Below are 15583 nucleotides of genomic sequence, written 5' to 3' on the forward strand. Positions count from 1 at the left end.
CCCTGCTTAGGAGCCCGGTCCTCAAAAGGTGCTGAGCAGCTGGGTCAGTGGGAATTGTTAGGTATTGGACATTTTTTAAATTCAGAACGGGCCTCTGAATATGTACCCAGAAAATTACTTTTGGAACCCAAAATGCTGTGCTTTCAAGGAGGGGCAGCACAGTAGCTCATTTACTGCCAACCACCTCCAGGTCCACCAGGATCAGACAGACCCCAGCCACTGCCGGGGGGCAGGAGCCCGGCGGCTGGTTTCGGGTCCCCGGGCAGGATGGGGGCACAGGGCTCCCGCCAGGGCCGGGCGGTGCCGAAGATGAGGCCTCTAGGCCGTGCTGGGCCCACGCCGAGGCACCGCGGGGGTCCCGCGCCCTCAGCGGGCCCGCGGAGGACAGACCCCGAGGGGAACCCGCCGCCCGGCGCGGAGGGCGCTCCGCCGGCACCTGCCCCGCCGAGGGCCGGGGGGACGACCCGGGAGGCGGGGGGGGGAGATGTCAGCCCGGCGGCGGCCAGCAGCCGCCCCTAAAGCCCGACGCGGCCGCCCCAAACTTGGCGGCGGGGCGGACCGGGGTCCGGCCGCAACTCGGCGGCTGGGGCCCGGTGCTGGAGGGCAGGCTGGGTGCCCGGCAGCCCTCTCCGGGCAGCGATCTGCAGCGTGAATCAGCCCTTGCCAGCAGACGCAGTGCCTTCCCTGCGCCTGCCAGGTTTCTGGAGAAGGGGGGGAAATAAAAAAACACATGGACGGGAGGTCCCCGCACCGCTGCCCCCGCACCCTTCTGTCTCCCCCGGCTCGACCCCGACCCCGACCCCGGCCCGGTGCGGGCGGCCGCTGCCCGCGGGCGCGGACGCCGTGTGCCGGTCTGCCGCTGCCGCCCGCCCCCCAAGCCCGGGCAGGCAGGAGCCGCGCTCCCGCTCCCACTTCGTCTTGGCAGGGCACCGCCATCAGACGGAGTGGGAGGAAGAAACATTAACTCCAGCAGCTGTTTCTTGACCCCGGCTGTCAGTCTGCCCGAGAACTCGTTTGGGTTTTTTTTTTTTTAATTATTTTAAATTCGGAGAGTCCTACCGGGGGGACGGGGAGGGAGCTTTCGGGGGAAAGTTGGGTGCCCCCCCCCCCCCGCTTCCCGCCGCCCTTCTCCTCAGGCGGGCTCGGCGGCGCGGTGACTCCCGAGCTGCCGCCCGGGTCCCCCGCCCGCCTTGCGCGCGCGGGCACACGCGGACGCACACACTCACCCACATGCACGCACACACATACACACGCGCGCACAGGCGCGCGCGCGCGCGCACACACACTCGCACACACACACACGCACACACACACACAGAGGCAGCGCTAAGAGCCGTAGCTAGACTACAGTAATTCCCCAGCATGGGCGGCTTGAAACTGCTCGGGCTGAATAGCATTTGCTGTTCCGTCCCCGCGGCCGCCTCCCGCCGGCCCCGCGCGGCGCTGCCTCTCCTCCTCCTGGAAGTTGTGCTGACACAGGCTGGCTGCCGCACCAAGTTTGTCAACAGCCGCGCGCCCCGCGCGCTCCTCCCGCCGGCGGGAACGGGGCGACCGCCATCTCGCGGGGGCCGGGGGGGGGGGACGACGACGACGACGACACACGACGCGACGCGACGCCCCTCAGCGAGGCGGTGCCCCCCTCGGCAGCGTGGGGGGGGGGGGGGCTGTTCTGTGGGGTGTTCTGTGGGGCGGGGTGGGCTGTGGGGTGTTGTGGTGGTGGGGTGGGGCGCGGTGTCCTCTGAGGCCAGGCGTGTGCCTGGCGGGAGGACAGCGACCGGGTGGTGACGGTGGGGAGGGGGGAGGCGGGCCGTTTTGCCCATTAGTTGGGTTTTTTTGGGTTTTAGCTTAATGCTTTTTTAATATTGGGGGGGGGGGGGGGGGGGAAGTGACAGAGCTCCCTGGGCTTCCTGCTGTGTGACTTGGAGAAGGCAGCCCGGCAAAGTCAGGGGTGGGGTTCACATGGAGGCATCTGCTCCTGTGGTGGCCGTCCTTCGAACAAAGAGAGGTGCCGCAAATGTCCGTCCTTGCCTCTCGAAACTGAGCAGAACTGAGGAATGCTGAATGCATGAACACACACATGCACACGTGTACGAGCAGGTATGCCCACACCTTTATTGTCAGGCAGGCCGAAGACTTCAGTTGATGCCTTCCGCTCACGTTGGACCACGGTTGCTTCACGTTGTTTCTACATAATCTTAAGGGTTTGGAGGTTTCTGGGGGGTGGTTTTCTTTTGGCTTGGTGCCCTCTGAGTCCTCTGAAGGCTTCATGAAAGGAGGATTAACTCTTTGTAGGGCTCAAAATGCGCATTCCACACACACAGCCCTTGGCAGTGCTGACCTTAAAAATAACGGGCCTCTTTAGTGAAGCTGTAACCTGACATACCTAAGGGTCACGACTAAAGAGAGGAAGAAGAGCAGACAAAGCAGTAACACTTCAAACTACTGGCGATGGCTCTTTTTTTCCCCCTCTCATTCACTTTATGTTTTACAGCATTGGATCATTGGTCAGCAGAAAGCATGCAAGCATACCTGCACCAGTGCCCTCATCTGTATTGAGAAAGCCTAAAAGCTGGAAAGCTTTGGCCTGCAAAGTGCTGACCATCGGTGTGGCTCGTGCTAAGGAAGTGCTCAAAGGACACGTTTACCTTTCACCAAGTGAGCAGTCCCCCTTGCTTTGGAAGGATGTGGTCCTGAAAGGGAAGAATCGCAGTACTCTCTGTGTAGTAACCCTGGTGCTCACAGTGCCCCAAACATGCTGCATATTTTCAGCCTAAACTGAGCATCTGTCCACAGTGATCTTGTGGTATCTAATAAAGGATGCAACAGTGGTTCAGTCCTCCCCATCATCCCTAATATGGGAAAAGGAACTAGGAGGAGAAGATGAATATTGAAAGGAACATGCCTGTGGGTGTTTGTGCGTCAGGGAAGAAGGTGTGAGGAGGAGTATTGTGAGGGCTGGCTGAGGGCAACCAATTCATGAGGGTCCGAGCAAGATGATCAGCTTTACATGGTGTGCTATAGACAACAGGCGATTCATCCTGATCAACTTTTTGAATGAAATAGTGCTTATATATTCTACACTAACCGTTAAAAAATCTTGAACACATACGTTATGGATTGGTGGAGGAATATTTATCTTAAACTAGCAAAGAATATTTTTCCCATTCGGTAGAGAGGGAATACTTGCCTCTGACTCCTCAGATCTATACAAAGCCTTTTTATTTTGGGGTGATCAAAGAGATACATTTTAAGTTCCTCTAAACTTAATTGGATTACAACTGGTGAATAGCTGTGTTTGGGGTTTTTTTAGCAAAAATTATGATTATACAAATGAAAGATTGCTGATGTATTTTGGAACGTCTGGAGCTGCCTGAACAAAAAGCAGAGATGCTGTCACTGCTCTTTAAGATCCTGTCACAACCTCTTATGAAGTTTCTGGAAAATACTGTGTTAGTGCCTAAAAAGATCATGCTGACCTGTTTTTTTTTGGGGGGGTGTCTTTCTAGTTGGTACAGTTGTTTTCTGGGGAAAAGGAGTTCCTATAATAATTTGCCCAGCATATGCTTCTGACTGCCAGCAGTGGGACGCAGGTGAGACATAAGCAACAGTGTTTTGGGACGACTTTCCAGATACACAGCCAAGTCATTTTCACCAGTCCTTATTTCTAACCATAATAAACTATACCAGCAATGAAAACTGTTCCTAGTTTTTAAAAGCTTCAAAAATTGCTGACTGACTCTGGAAAATAATGAATGAGCGTATGGCTGTACAAATTGGAAATATGCAGTTTCATATTTTTGTGATAACTTTTACGTTGTTAATTGCATTTTTCTCCAACATTGATTGCCCAGTCTTTAAGTGAAAGGTACTAGCCTATGTGAAAACTCTGAGCACTGTACTCACTTGGATTCAATTACTTGTAAGTGAAATTAATTCGCAAATGTTGGTATCAGATGCCTTAGTCAGTGTAGGGCCAGAGTAGGACATCCAAGTACAGAAGGTATGTGGGGATGTTAAAGATGTGTTGTTAATTGAGTATTTTCTTGGAACTTTCTATCACATTTTAAAGTCACATGTTAATTACAGGTTGTAATGATATTATTTTTATTCCAAAAGTTTTATTTCAAAGAAGTTTTATTTTAAAGCCTATTTTAAAATAACATCATGTGGATACAACCCTTGGCTCACAGAACTCATAAGGAATTCATTTGGCTTTGGGATCTTAATATATACCTTCCCATTGGAACTACGTGAACCACATGAACCGCAGCTAAGGGATCGTTCCGTATGATCCTTCAGATGTATTTGATTTTACGTTACTGTAATGGCTATTTAAATACCTAACCCTGTGAGCTGTTCAGGCCTCTGGGAAAGCTGGTATTCTCAGTCCTTTCTGACTGCTGCTGGAAGCAGTGGTGCTCTTTGTGCACAAGGTGGTTGGCACCTTGATGGATTGGGCCCTGGGCTCTCCTAAGTCTGTTGCCTCAGTTGACTGCAGTAGGTCTGGCATTAAGAAATCTGTGGATAATACCATGCTTTAGCATTGCAGATAAATAGTGACTTTTGTGTGTTTGTCTTTTTAAATCTTCTTGGAGAGGCACAAATTACTCGATCAAGCTGTTTATCAAAGCTCTTTCTGCACGAGGTCTCAAGGCACACATTCGTCATTGTGAGAAATTTCCTTCTGAGACTTTTAAGGGGTTCCTTCTCCAATCTGTACCTATAGAAGCATTTTTGTAACTGAAGATGAATGACTAAACAATTTTGTGGTTTCATGCATGCTTATATAGTATATAATGTCAGCGATTGCTAAGATGACCCATTCATTCGTCTAAATTTGCTGAGGCATATTAGAGGCTGCCTACGCAAATTTCTCTGAAAATGGCAAATGAATGCCCGTACTCTTAACTCCACCCACTCACCACTATTTTGTTTGCAGGGCACATAAATAGGAGAGCAAAATTTGCTCTTCATACACACAAGGCGGCATAACTTGTGCCAGCACAGAGGACACTGAACTAGCAAGCATTCAAATTTTCTTGTCATTAGTCACACAGGTCCCATGACAAATTTTGGTAAATTTAGTGCAACTTGAGGTAAACAGGAAAAATAAAAGTGTGGGGAATAAAAGGTAACCTCAGTGCGATAGTTTGTCTTCTGTACTCTCAGCTTGTATATGCCAGTTGCAGCCTAAAGTCACTCTAACAAACTGTGTTTATAAAATATTTCTGTTTATAGCAGTGTTAACAGAAGCTGGTCATCAGCTCCAGTTGAGAGCGAATTCACACAAGGTTGACCAGAACATAGTAATCATGATTTTCTTGTTCTTGTCAATAGTTAGCATTTAAGTGCGCACCTTGTCATTTTTCATTTATTTAGTATTTCCGTTAAAAACACTGTTTAAGTGTTGAAATAATCTCTGGAATTATTGGAATATTTTGATATTCAATTGAGTGTTTAGTATTCTCATGCAGTAACTTTTTAACTCTTCTTACAAGAAACACCCAGTTATATATATATTACCATGTCCTGCAGGTTTGTTTTATGCATATTTAATAATAAGGCAGATGTAGAGAATGTGTTGCGTGAGAGTAAAGATAAATCTGGTGCAGCCTTGTTCTGCACAAAAGAAATACGGTGGGACAGTAGATACAGCAAAGATAAACAGAGTTTGTGCACTACACTCACAGTCCACGGTTAGCTGGTATAATATTTAATACACAGATTAAATGAAAGTAACTGGAAGAAAATGGTTTAATCTCTTTAGAGTGCAACTGCTGTATATTCAATGAAGGCTAAACCCTAAAATCCTAACTCAATTGCAGCTGAGGAAAAACATCAGAATTGACTGCATTGTAAATAATCGTCTAATGTTGTACAAGAGTCCTCAAAATAGTAGATACAACTTATTTTCCTTGCATGTTACCTGGTGGTAACTAGGTAGTGTCCAAAACTTCTGAAATTAGCTGAAGGGTTTTTCTAATCTAATCTGAGCTATAATCTGTTCCATATTTTACACAAAAATTACTTTTATTTTAACTGCCATGTAACTGTAAGTGCATCTTGTGCATATTTTTAATCCAAATGCAATATTTACCATTATTGAAGAGGGTAGCATGATATCTGGGCAGAATAGTAATAATCAAAGTCCATAAACATAAGGCATCTTTGCAGCACCCTACAGCTGCTTCCACAGAAGTTGGTGACAAAACTCCCAGAGATCTCATGGGTACAGGATCAGTTTTCTAAAAATATTATGGTAATACAAATAAACAGAAATATTAATAATAAAAGGAAAGAAGAGTAAACAATTGGAAAAACAAACTGTTCCATGGCCCATGGAGATGAAATTAATGCTTTTCTAAATTTTTCATGCTAACTTTTTGTTCTTCACTGCAGTTGATAACCATCTCTATGATGTTTTGTGCAAGAGTAATTTTATGTTGGTGTTGATGCCAGTTTTAACCCGAGAATACCTTGCCTGAAGTTGGAATCTGCAGCTGTTTTATAATGTCTGTCATGTTTTTACATGTTTAGCAGCAGTGCTAATGAAAGTATGATACGTAGAGGGTGTGCTAATTTTATGTTTAGCTAAAACATGTGTAATGCTTAGGTTTGAAAATGAAGGTGGTAAAAACTAGTTTAATGAGGTCTGGATGAACACTTGCTAATGGATTAAATTATAGTAACTACTCAATGTATACTTTTTTCCTGAAAAAAATTGCATTGTGTTAGAGAAATTTCTTAGAGACTTAGAAAAAAAAACTGTTAGAGAAATTTCTTAGCCTAGAATGAACAAATACTGAAAAAAATAATTTGATAACTTACAGTTATTATCTCTTGAATTACTTTAGATTTGGGCAGCAGTTTATTTATTGGTACAGTGGCTACCAATCTTCTAGTCATGAGTCATGGCAGAGTATTTAAGTTACCCCTGTGGACAAAATCCTGAATCTTTCCTTCTTATGGCAGAACTTACAAGATGTTTTTGCTTACTGTGTGTTAGGAAATCACTTAAATAATGCACAAAATGCCCATTTAGCATGTGGCTTGATTCGTTAATACATACAATAAGAAAACATAAACACCTGAAGTGTGGATTTAACATTTCAGTGGCTCTCTAAAATGTGAATACAGTCAGCACATGAACTTAGTAGAAAACTGAAATCTGTATTTATATCCCACTAATGATACAGGTCTGAACTACAGAGTAAAGGATGCCAATAGTGACTGCACAATCCTGTATCTGAAAGTCCGCACATAAGGTAAACCTTTTTGCTCACTACCTCATTAATTATTATTGTCTGGGCAGACGCTTACTACTATATCCATGATGATGCATAAAACTAACAAACATCCAGCTTGTCCTGTTCTTTCTTCATGCACTTTATCTGCTTGCATTTCTTTTAGGTCCACAAGTTAACAGTTGTATTAATCTTAATTTTTCTTTACAATAAATCTAACAGAAGACAGAGAGGAGGTAAATGCTGGAACTGTCAGGATGCAGCTCCTGTCAAGTAAGTTTTCTGACTATTTAAAACATTTCAAGATGTAATATATGTCAGAAAATTCTATTCTGAATGCTGGCTTGACTACTGGTGAGTTAGGGTAACGCTTTGGGACTATTTGGTTTCTCTGATCAGTCATTAGGGGCCAAATCTTGATCCAAGTGTTGAGCAATTTCAGAGGCGGCGTGCACCTCTGTTGCTCGGATATATGGTATGACTGAGAACTGTCAGATTGACCTTGAGAGAGTTTCTTCCCTGCTGAAATAAAGGGTCACAGTCTACACATAGCTGATCAGGAGGAGAACATGTTAGTCGGAGGTCTGATGTGGATGACCTCTGTGGTGACTTCAGGGGGTGCAGAACTGCCCTTTGCAGGAGGAAGGGATCGGCGTGACGCAATATGAACAAGGACTGTATTGCCAAGAGCATGAGTCTCCTGTGGTAGTACCAGCCCATGCTAATCGACAGCAAGGTAGCATAGTAGGAGCCATTCTTCAGTTAAGGAAGAGTGAACGTGGCTCTGTCCCAGAGCAGTCTGGAAAAGGTTATTTTAGAGTAGTGCAAAACAGTCAACTGTTTTCATATACCTGTGCACGCTAATGCAGCTCCCACAAACTTCAGCCGGAGTTACACTGTAATACACGAGGGATAAATGGCATGCCACTTGAAAAGCACTCTCAATTTTTTGCCTGTACATTTTTTGAAGGAGTGCTGTGATGCTCTCAGATTGTGCATTAAATGTGTCCCAAAATTAAAAGCATTTTGACTGATGATGACAAAGATTAAATCTGTCATCTAAGAGCTGAGTTTGATAATACAAGGATATTGTATTAGCTCAGCTAACAAGCAAATTTAATACTATGTTTTTGTTACAAAAATGTGCCAACAGTTCACAATGTCCAGATACTGTTTACAAAAGTCCCATGAGAGCTAATCTGTTCCCCATAGCCTTGCAAGCATTCATCATTGGCTGCCACCCTGCTCAACCTTAACTTTAATTTACTGTTCTGTGGTCCTAAAAAGATATATCCTGTTTGTTTTGTATACCAGTAGTCAGACGTAGCAATGATGTAAAAAGAAGTTCCTCCCCCAAGTATATTAACGCATATCAGCTTCGTTTGTAGGTGCACTCCTGCTGAGATTAGCTAGTGTAGTAAAGGAATGTTTTTGTGAACAGAATTAAACTGATTGATCTGCTTGGTACTAGGAAATGTGTTGATTATATGATTATGTAGCTATTGCAGACTAGCATGCTTGTATTTTTAACTGTTCTATGTTACCACTATAATTTGTGTGGACTGTTCTGTGTGTTCTTCATGTTTTCTCTTTTGGGGGGGGAAATGGTTACTGTTAGTGTTACACTGTTAAGTCTAGATACTAGTATTTTTGGCTGGGGAGAATAAATGGCTGTAACATCATCAGACTTGCATAGATCTATGCAAGTATTCTAAAAATGTACATGTTGTAAACTGGGAGGGAATAATATGAGCGTGGAAGACTGTAGCCAGTGTTAAAGAAGCAGATTACTCACTTGTACAGGGTAAGCTGTATTCCCTCTGAAAAAATTAGCTGAGCAGGGTGCAATAATCACAGACTCGTTTCTGGGAGTTGAGGAAGAAGTGAAACCAAAGCAGAGCTAGTGCTGCTGGTTTTTAAATCAGGGTGTGTGAGGAATTTGGAGAAAGAGAGTGTTTGTGCAACTTTTTTTTTTCCTTAAGAAAGAGAGGAGAAAAAAAAGAGCAAATCGGTTCCTTTAAGATTTTTTGAAAAGGGAATAATTAGAACTTCTGCTCCTTTTCCTAGAAGGGAAAGTCCTGTTGATATGTTAGGAGGTTTTTTCTTGCACATGGAGGAGGACAGCAGTAAGAGAGGGATTCCTGAGCAACCCAGGAGCACCCCCACCCAACTAGCCCACCTGCAAACCTTGTGGGTTTGTGCAAGAGCGATGATAGTACCAAAAGAGCAGTTCCTGATTTTAGACACTGCTGCTGAAGTCTTTGTGAGTTTGTGAGTTACAGGAATATTTCTCAGAAAGCCATGAGGAGATACTCAGCAATTCAGAGAGGTCAGGGATGACAAAACAGCTCCCAAAGTGACAACAGGATTGCCCCTGCCACCTCTGGCATTCAGGTTACCCACCAGGCTCAGGTCATACCACCACTCTTCTGGCCTCGTTGCAAAGCTCTGGTGCTTGAACTGCAAAGGAGCTGCTGCAATTCAGTCAAAGGATGGTTCTCTCTCTAATTTACCCAACATCTTCATCTTTGTTTCTGTGGAGAAGGTTTCAAGCCAACCCCTTCCTGTGACGACAAAACCCCTCATCTGAGAACTGCCTTCTGTGTACCCCTGGTCTCCCATCCCTGGTCTTTGCCTGTACACATCTCTTCAAGCCTCTGCTCTCTAAGCTTTGTGTTCTGACGTATTCTGTCACTTCTGTATTTCCCCCTAATCCAGGCCTAATACACTCAGTTCATGTGTTCTGGTAATCCTGAATATTACCACTTATTTCACCAATATTTATGTTACTAAAAGTTTATTGTAAGTGGTATGCTATAGATAGTAACTTCCTGTGACTGCGATTCACATTTCCTGCTGACGCGAGTGTGTTCAGTTGCTAATAACTTCACCAGTCTTCTGGCTGAAGTTTTCTAGGCCAGTTGCCCACATCCAACTTAGACACATAAACATGCTTATGTATTTGAGTTACGTGATCGTGTAGTGTTTTTCATAGGCACTCTCCCCTTGTCAGTGCCCAGGGTAGACCTGCTTGTAGATAAGCCATGAATTGTAAGAAGGGAGGATGTTTTCTGCAGGACCTCTAACTCATTTGGTCTGGAAGGTACAAGGTATTTGGTTGGTGAGTCAGGATATTGCTAACACAGAAAGGATGCTTTAATGATTAAAACTGTTGAATGCTACTCTGGTAAATCCTGTGACAGGACTCTATCCCTGTCATGGGATTCATATGTGACATGAAGCAAGTCATTTAACCAAATTTATCATAGGTGGTCATTGTCTGTGCCCTCCTCTTTTTCTAGGTTCCTGACTGGAGACTCTGCGACCTAATTTGTGGAAGTTATGTGTGCTCACGGTTGCAAACAAAATCAGAGGGGACTGTCCTTGGCATACGTTAAGTTCTCTGGAAAAAAAAATGAAGTCCTAGGCATACCAAATTAACAGATGTCTCTGCTTTTCTTCTGTGCACTGCCATTCTCTCCTACAAAACAGCGTGCGGTCATAGGGAGTACTGCCCCATCTCACACAGGAACTGTGAAGATTCCTCTAATGAAGTGGAATGCTTTCTTTATGAGATGCCCCAAAAAGCAATTAGTAATTCAGTCTTCCAAACAGGGTTTAAGTTCAGTACAGTAAATAAGACCTGCAACAACATATTAGAGAATGAGGGAAAGCATAAAAAATGTATAGCTGCTCATTAGAAGAACATCATCTATTCTGTGCCCCGAAAAGGTGGGCAAGTACTATACAATTCAGTCACTAATTACTATACAGGAATGCTGAGGTGTAAGGCGGACAAATTAAAGCTTAATTCTGTATTTTATGCCTTTTGAGTACTTGACTTTGCAAAGGAAATAATAATATTCTTTTAACATATTCTTTTGTGTACAATATGCATAAATGCTGATAGTATTGCTAATACAAATGTTGCTCTTCAGAGGGCCACTTTACTAGTGAAGGGTCACTTAAAAGTCCTGGATAAATCCCCCTTTTATAAAACCAAAGAAGTAATAAAGATAAAAGCACACAAAGAAATAAGCCTATTTTATATATTTTAATCCCTCAGCAGTCTTCCTAAAATACTGAAGGGCACTTCTCCTTAATGAGACCAACACAACCAAAATCAAAGCAAAGATTCCAGAGAAAAGTTCAGCCAAAATAAAACCAAAAAGAATTTTCAGCTTGTTTTCAAAACAGTGTAATTCAGGATCTTATTTTATGTATTTTACCAAAATCTCCTTTAAAAACATATCTGGGAAGTGAGAAAGGATGCAAAATTTTAGGGGGAGGTTTTTTTTAGTGGGGGAGAAGCTAAAAAGGCCTGAGGGGAGAAAATGCCTAAAAACATGTTTATAACAAAAAGCAAATTCTTACCTTATCTGGAAAGTAGCTATTGCAAGCTTTTAATGCAACATCAGCACAAATACGAAGATAGAGATAATGCAAAGGTTATGAGGCTGGTTTTGCTTCATGTGGCCAGTTTGGGAAAGACAGATGCAGTGATTTCGTATTTGATTGAAAACTGCAGCTTTTACGAGGAATTACGTTTTAATTGTGTAAATAAACAACTGTACAGTAAAACTGAGCTCTGTGACAAAAGTCTTAAGATGTCCGAATATACTGGTAGTTGTTCAGGAGTGTAATGCGTACCCATTGCTCTGAGTGCTGACATACACACTGTCAACTACCATTTCCAGTAACCAAAACAGCTCATAGGCTTGTAGGATAACTCATGCTGGAAGGGACCTCAGGAGGTCTCTAGTCCTACCTTCTGCCCAAAGCAGGGCGAGTTACGAGATCAGACCAGGTTGCTCAGGGCTTTTCTCAGTTGGGTCTTGAAAACCTCCAAGGCTGGAGACCAGAGACTGGAAAACCTCTCCTGACAACCTTGACTGTCCTCATGAGCAAAGTTTTTCCTGGTATCTAAGCCAGAACTTCTCTTGTTTCAGCCTACGCCCACTGTATTTTTAAAAAGCATGTTTTAATTGGATTGCAAATGTTATATCTGACTTCTCATTAATAACATTTTAAATAAATATAAAATTTCATCTGTAGCTGAAACTGACTGATATTAAAAATGATTTTAGTATGGAGTAGTAACTTTGTATGATCAGAACACTCCAGATTCCAAACAAAATTGTAACACTGAAATAGAAAAATTACTGGACTATAAAATATATGTTTGTTAGCATCATAAATGTAAATGATGAACAATGCAGGTATTCCCCAATGAGAGTAAAACTCAGCAAAATGAATCTAAATAAAAAAACTGAACAAGCTCAGATTTGTACAAACTTGTCCTGCACACACCTTCAAGAAATATTACATACTGCTGCGATCAAAAGGATCGTCTGCAGTTTCCATGTGATACCATCGTTTTATGACTGGCATTTAGTGTTATGGCTCATGGGTACAAACTTTGAAGAATATTAACAATATCCCATCTAATGACCCCGTGTTTTTTATATTCTCTGTCTCGGCATGCCTACTCCATGAGAAGCTTTCTTCTTTCTAACAAGCTTCTCCTAGTACCATTCAAAGGGTTTGTGACGTTATTAATTCACAGTGACAGAAGACATACCTGGCCCTGAAATGCTGAGTAAATAAATCAAAAAAAGAGCACAGAATGGCTAGGAAGGAGGCATTCCCTCATACTACCAAACTTTCCTTACTCATCCATCCCATTAGGCAGCAGGTCAGGGCTAGAGTAAAGCACACGTAGGACATGTAGGACAGAAAGCTCCCTATGTGGAGTATATGCTTTTTCCAACATGCATTTCTCTGAGTAAAATCTGTCTGAGTCAGAATATTCCAGTGTTTCAGGCTATTTCTTTATAAAGCTGCAGGGCAAATGTTGTCTAAAACACATAGTAAGATTTGACCACCTATAACCAGCTGCTATAGATGCTATAGACTTGTCTTAAAAAGACTACATATGAATAGTACAGCACAAAGGGATCTATACTTACAAGATGGATACACGCTTCAGAGGTAAGACCAAGTGCCAATAGAGTCATGAAGTTTATGTTAAGCATTGCATTGTAACCACATGCCCTGGAATGAATTATTGAGCTTCTTAAATGGTCATGCTAATGTTTTTACTTATGAGTTCTTACCTGTAGAGGTATGGTCTCATAATTACTGTAATTACAAGGCTTATGAGTCTCATCACTCAAATCACCTTGCTCCCTCAAGACATTCTCAAAATTGCTATCTGTCTGATTCCCACACACTAAAAAGGTAATTTTGGAGTAAAGTTTCCACACTGAAAAAACAACCCAAACAGTCGGAGGAAAGAAATATGCAGCTATGTCATTCAACCCCCTACACACTCACAGGTTTCCTTTCTAAACCTCCGCCATGTCGTCCCCACCATCCGCAGCTGACATACTGAACCCCCCTACCTTGAGCAGGCACAACACAGCATGTACAATTAGGTTTTGATGATAAGCATAGTTAGTGTAGATTGCATACATTACATAATGAAAACTACTGTGCATAGTTTTCTTAACTGGTGTTTGAGTTAAAGTCAGACAAGAGATGGTGATGAAGAAATACTTATCTGTAATGACACGTTTGATACTTCTAACAGCATCAGCTACAATACTGAGAGCTGCACTAAGGGCTGCACTAGCGAGTGTACTCAGGATTAAGGCTGTTGAATATTTGTTGCTTTTGTTTTTTTCCTTTAAAATTGTAGACTCACAGAATGGTTTGGGTTGGAAGGGACCTTTGAAGGTCATCTAGTCCAACCCCCCTGCCGCGGGCAGGGACACCTTCAACTAGATCAGGTTGCTCAGAGCCCCGTCCAACCTGACCTGGAATGTTTCCAGGGATGGGGCATCCACCACCTCTCTGGGCAACCTGTGCCAGGGTCTCACCACCCTCAGCGTAAAAAATTTCTTCCTTATGTCCAATCTAAATCTCCCCTCTTTCAGTTTAAAACCATTACCTCTTGTCCTATCGCAACAGGCCCTACTAAAAAGTTTGCCGCCATCTTTTTTATAAGCCCCCTTTAAGTACTGATAGGCTGCAATAAGGTCTCCCCAAAGCCTTCTCTTCTCTAGGTTGAGAAGACCCAACTCTCTCAGCCTTTCCTCATAGGAGAGGTGTTCCAGCCCCCTGAACGTTTTTGTGGCCCTCCTCTGGACCTGCTCCAACAGGTCCAGATATTCCCTGTGCTGAGGGCTCCAGAGCTGGATGCAGTACTCCAGGTGGGGTCTCACCAGAGCAGAGGGGCAGAATCCCCTCCCTCGACCTGCTGGCCACGCTTCTTTGGATGCAGCCCAGGATACGGTTGGCTTTCTGGGTTGTGAGCGCACATTGCTGGCTCATGTTGAGCTTCTCATCCGCCAGTACCCCCAAGTCCTTCTCGGCAGGGCTGCTCTCAATCCCTTCATCCCCCAATTCTGGGGATTGCCCCCACCCAGGTGCAGGACCTTGCACTTGGCCTTGTAGAACTGCATGAGGTTCACACTGGCCCACTCCTCCAGCTTGTCCAGGTCCCTCTGGATGGCATCCCGTCCCTCAAGTGAATCAACTGCACCACTCAGCTTGGTGTCATCTGCAAACTTGCTGAGGGTGCACTTGACCCCACTGTCTATGTCATTGATGAAGATACTCAATAGTATTGGTCCCAGTATGGACCCTTGAAGGACACCACTCGTTACTGGTTTCCACTTGGACATTGAGCCACTGACTGTAGCCATGCAGCCAGTTCCTTATCCATCTAACAGCCCATCCTTCAAAGCCATCTCTCTCCAATTTAGCGGCAAAGTCTGAGTCTAGTTAAGCATCACATAGAGCTAAGTAGTTCCCCTGGCTATCAAGATAGAAATTATTTAGAATGCATAAGAAATCTTTTATTCTACAGGGAATAGCTGTATGCTTAATTTTGAAAGTTCAGAATTGCCTTATGGCTAAAATATGTGCACGTGTGAAATCTGAAATTTGTGGAGATGGTGGCTGTTTAGCCCCAAAATATCTAAAAGAAAACCAGGAGAAAATGTAAAACAGGAACATTTAGCAATGTATCCTCTTTCACAGTTCCAAAGAATTATAAAAACTGTTTGTTTTTTGAAAGAATACTGGGTAAATTTTGTATCTAAATTCAATTATTAAAGATACCTTAATTCTGCTTTAAGGGCCTAATTACTGCCTCATTGAAACTAATGTGGTGGGCATCCAATGAAGAGAGAGTATGCTATAAATAGAAATCCCAACTAGAGGGCTGCCACTGGAGCGTTCATGATACTGTGTAATCCAAACAAGCAGATAAATTAAAGAAAGTTCAATAAATGGAATGTAGGGTAATACAACTTCCACTGTCTTAGTGTTAT

The 15583-nt window shown here is 43.6% G+C and overlaps 1 protein-coding gene across 4 annotated transcripts; it reads left to right on the plus strand.

The window, feature by feature from the left end:
- Window positions 1-1342: 1342 nt before the first annotated feature.
- LOC143172833 (uncharacterized) lies at window positions 1343-12530 on the plus strand. 4 transcript variants are annotated; one of them, XR_012997415.1, is made up of 6 exons: window positions 1343-1496; window positions 2492-2655; window positions 3507-3590; window positions 7197-7265; window positions 7467-7517; window positions 10547-12530. XR_012997415.1 is itself a non-coding variant. In XM_076362654.1 (5 exons), the coding sequence occupies exons 1-4, from the start codon at window positions 1363-1365 to the stop codon at window positions 7262-7264; spliced, it is 450 nt and encodes a 149-aa protein (XP_076218769.1). In that variant the 5' UTR covers window positions 1343-1362; the 3' UTR covers window position 7265; window positions 10547-12530. The 4 variants fall into 4 exon arrangements, 1 of the variants encoding a protein (XP_076218769.1); XR_012997416.1 differs by lacking the exon at window positions 1343-1496 and adding an exon at window positions 1903-2097; XM_076362654.1 differs by lacking the exon at window positions 7467-7517.
- The last annotated feature ends 3053 nt before the right edge of the window (window positions 12531-15583 follow it).

The sequence above is a fragment of the Aptenodytes patagonicus genome, chromosome Z (assembly GCF_965638725.1).
Source record: "Aptenodytes patagonicus chromosome Z, bAptPat1.pri.cur, whole genome shotgun sequence".
In the NCBI taxonomy this organism is placed as follows: Eukaryota; Metazoa; Chordata; class Aves; order Sphenisciformes; family Spheniscidae; genus Aptenodytes; species Aptenodytes patagonicus.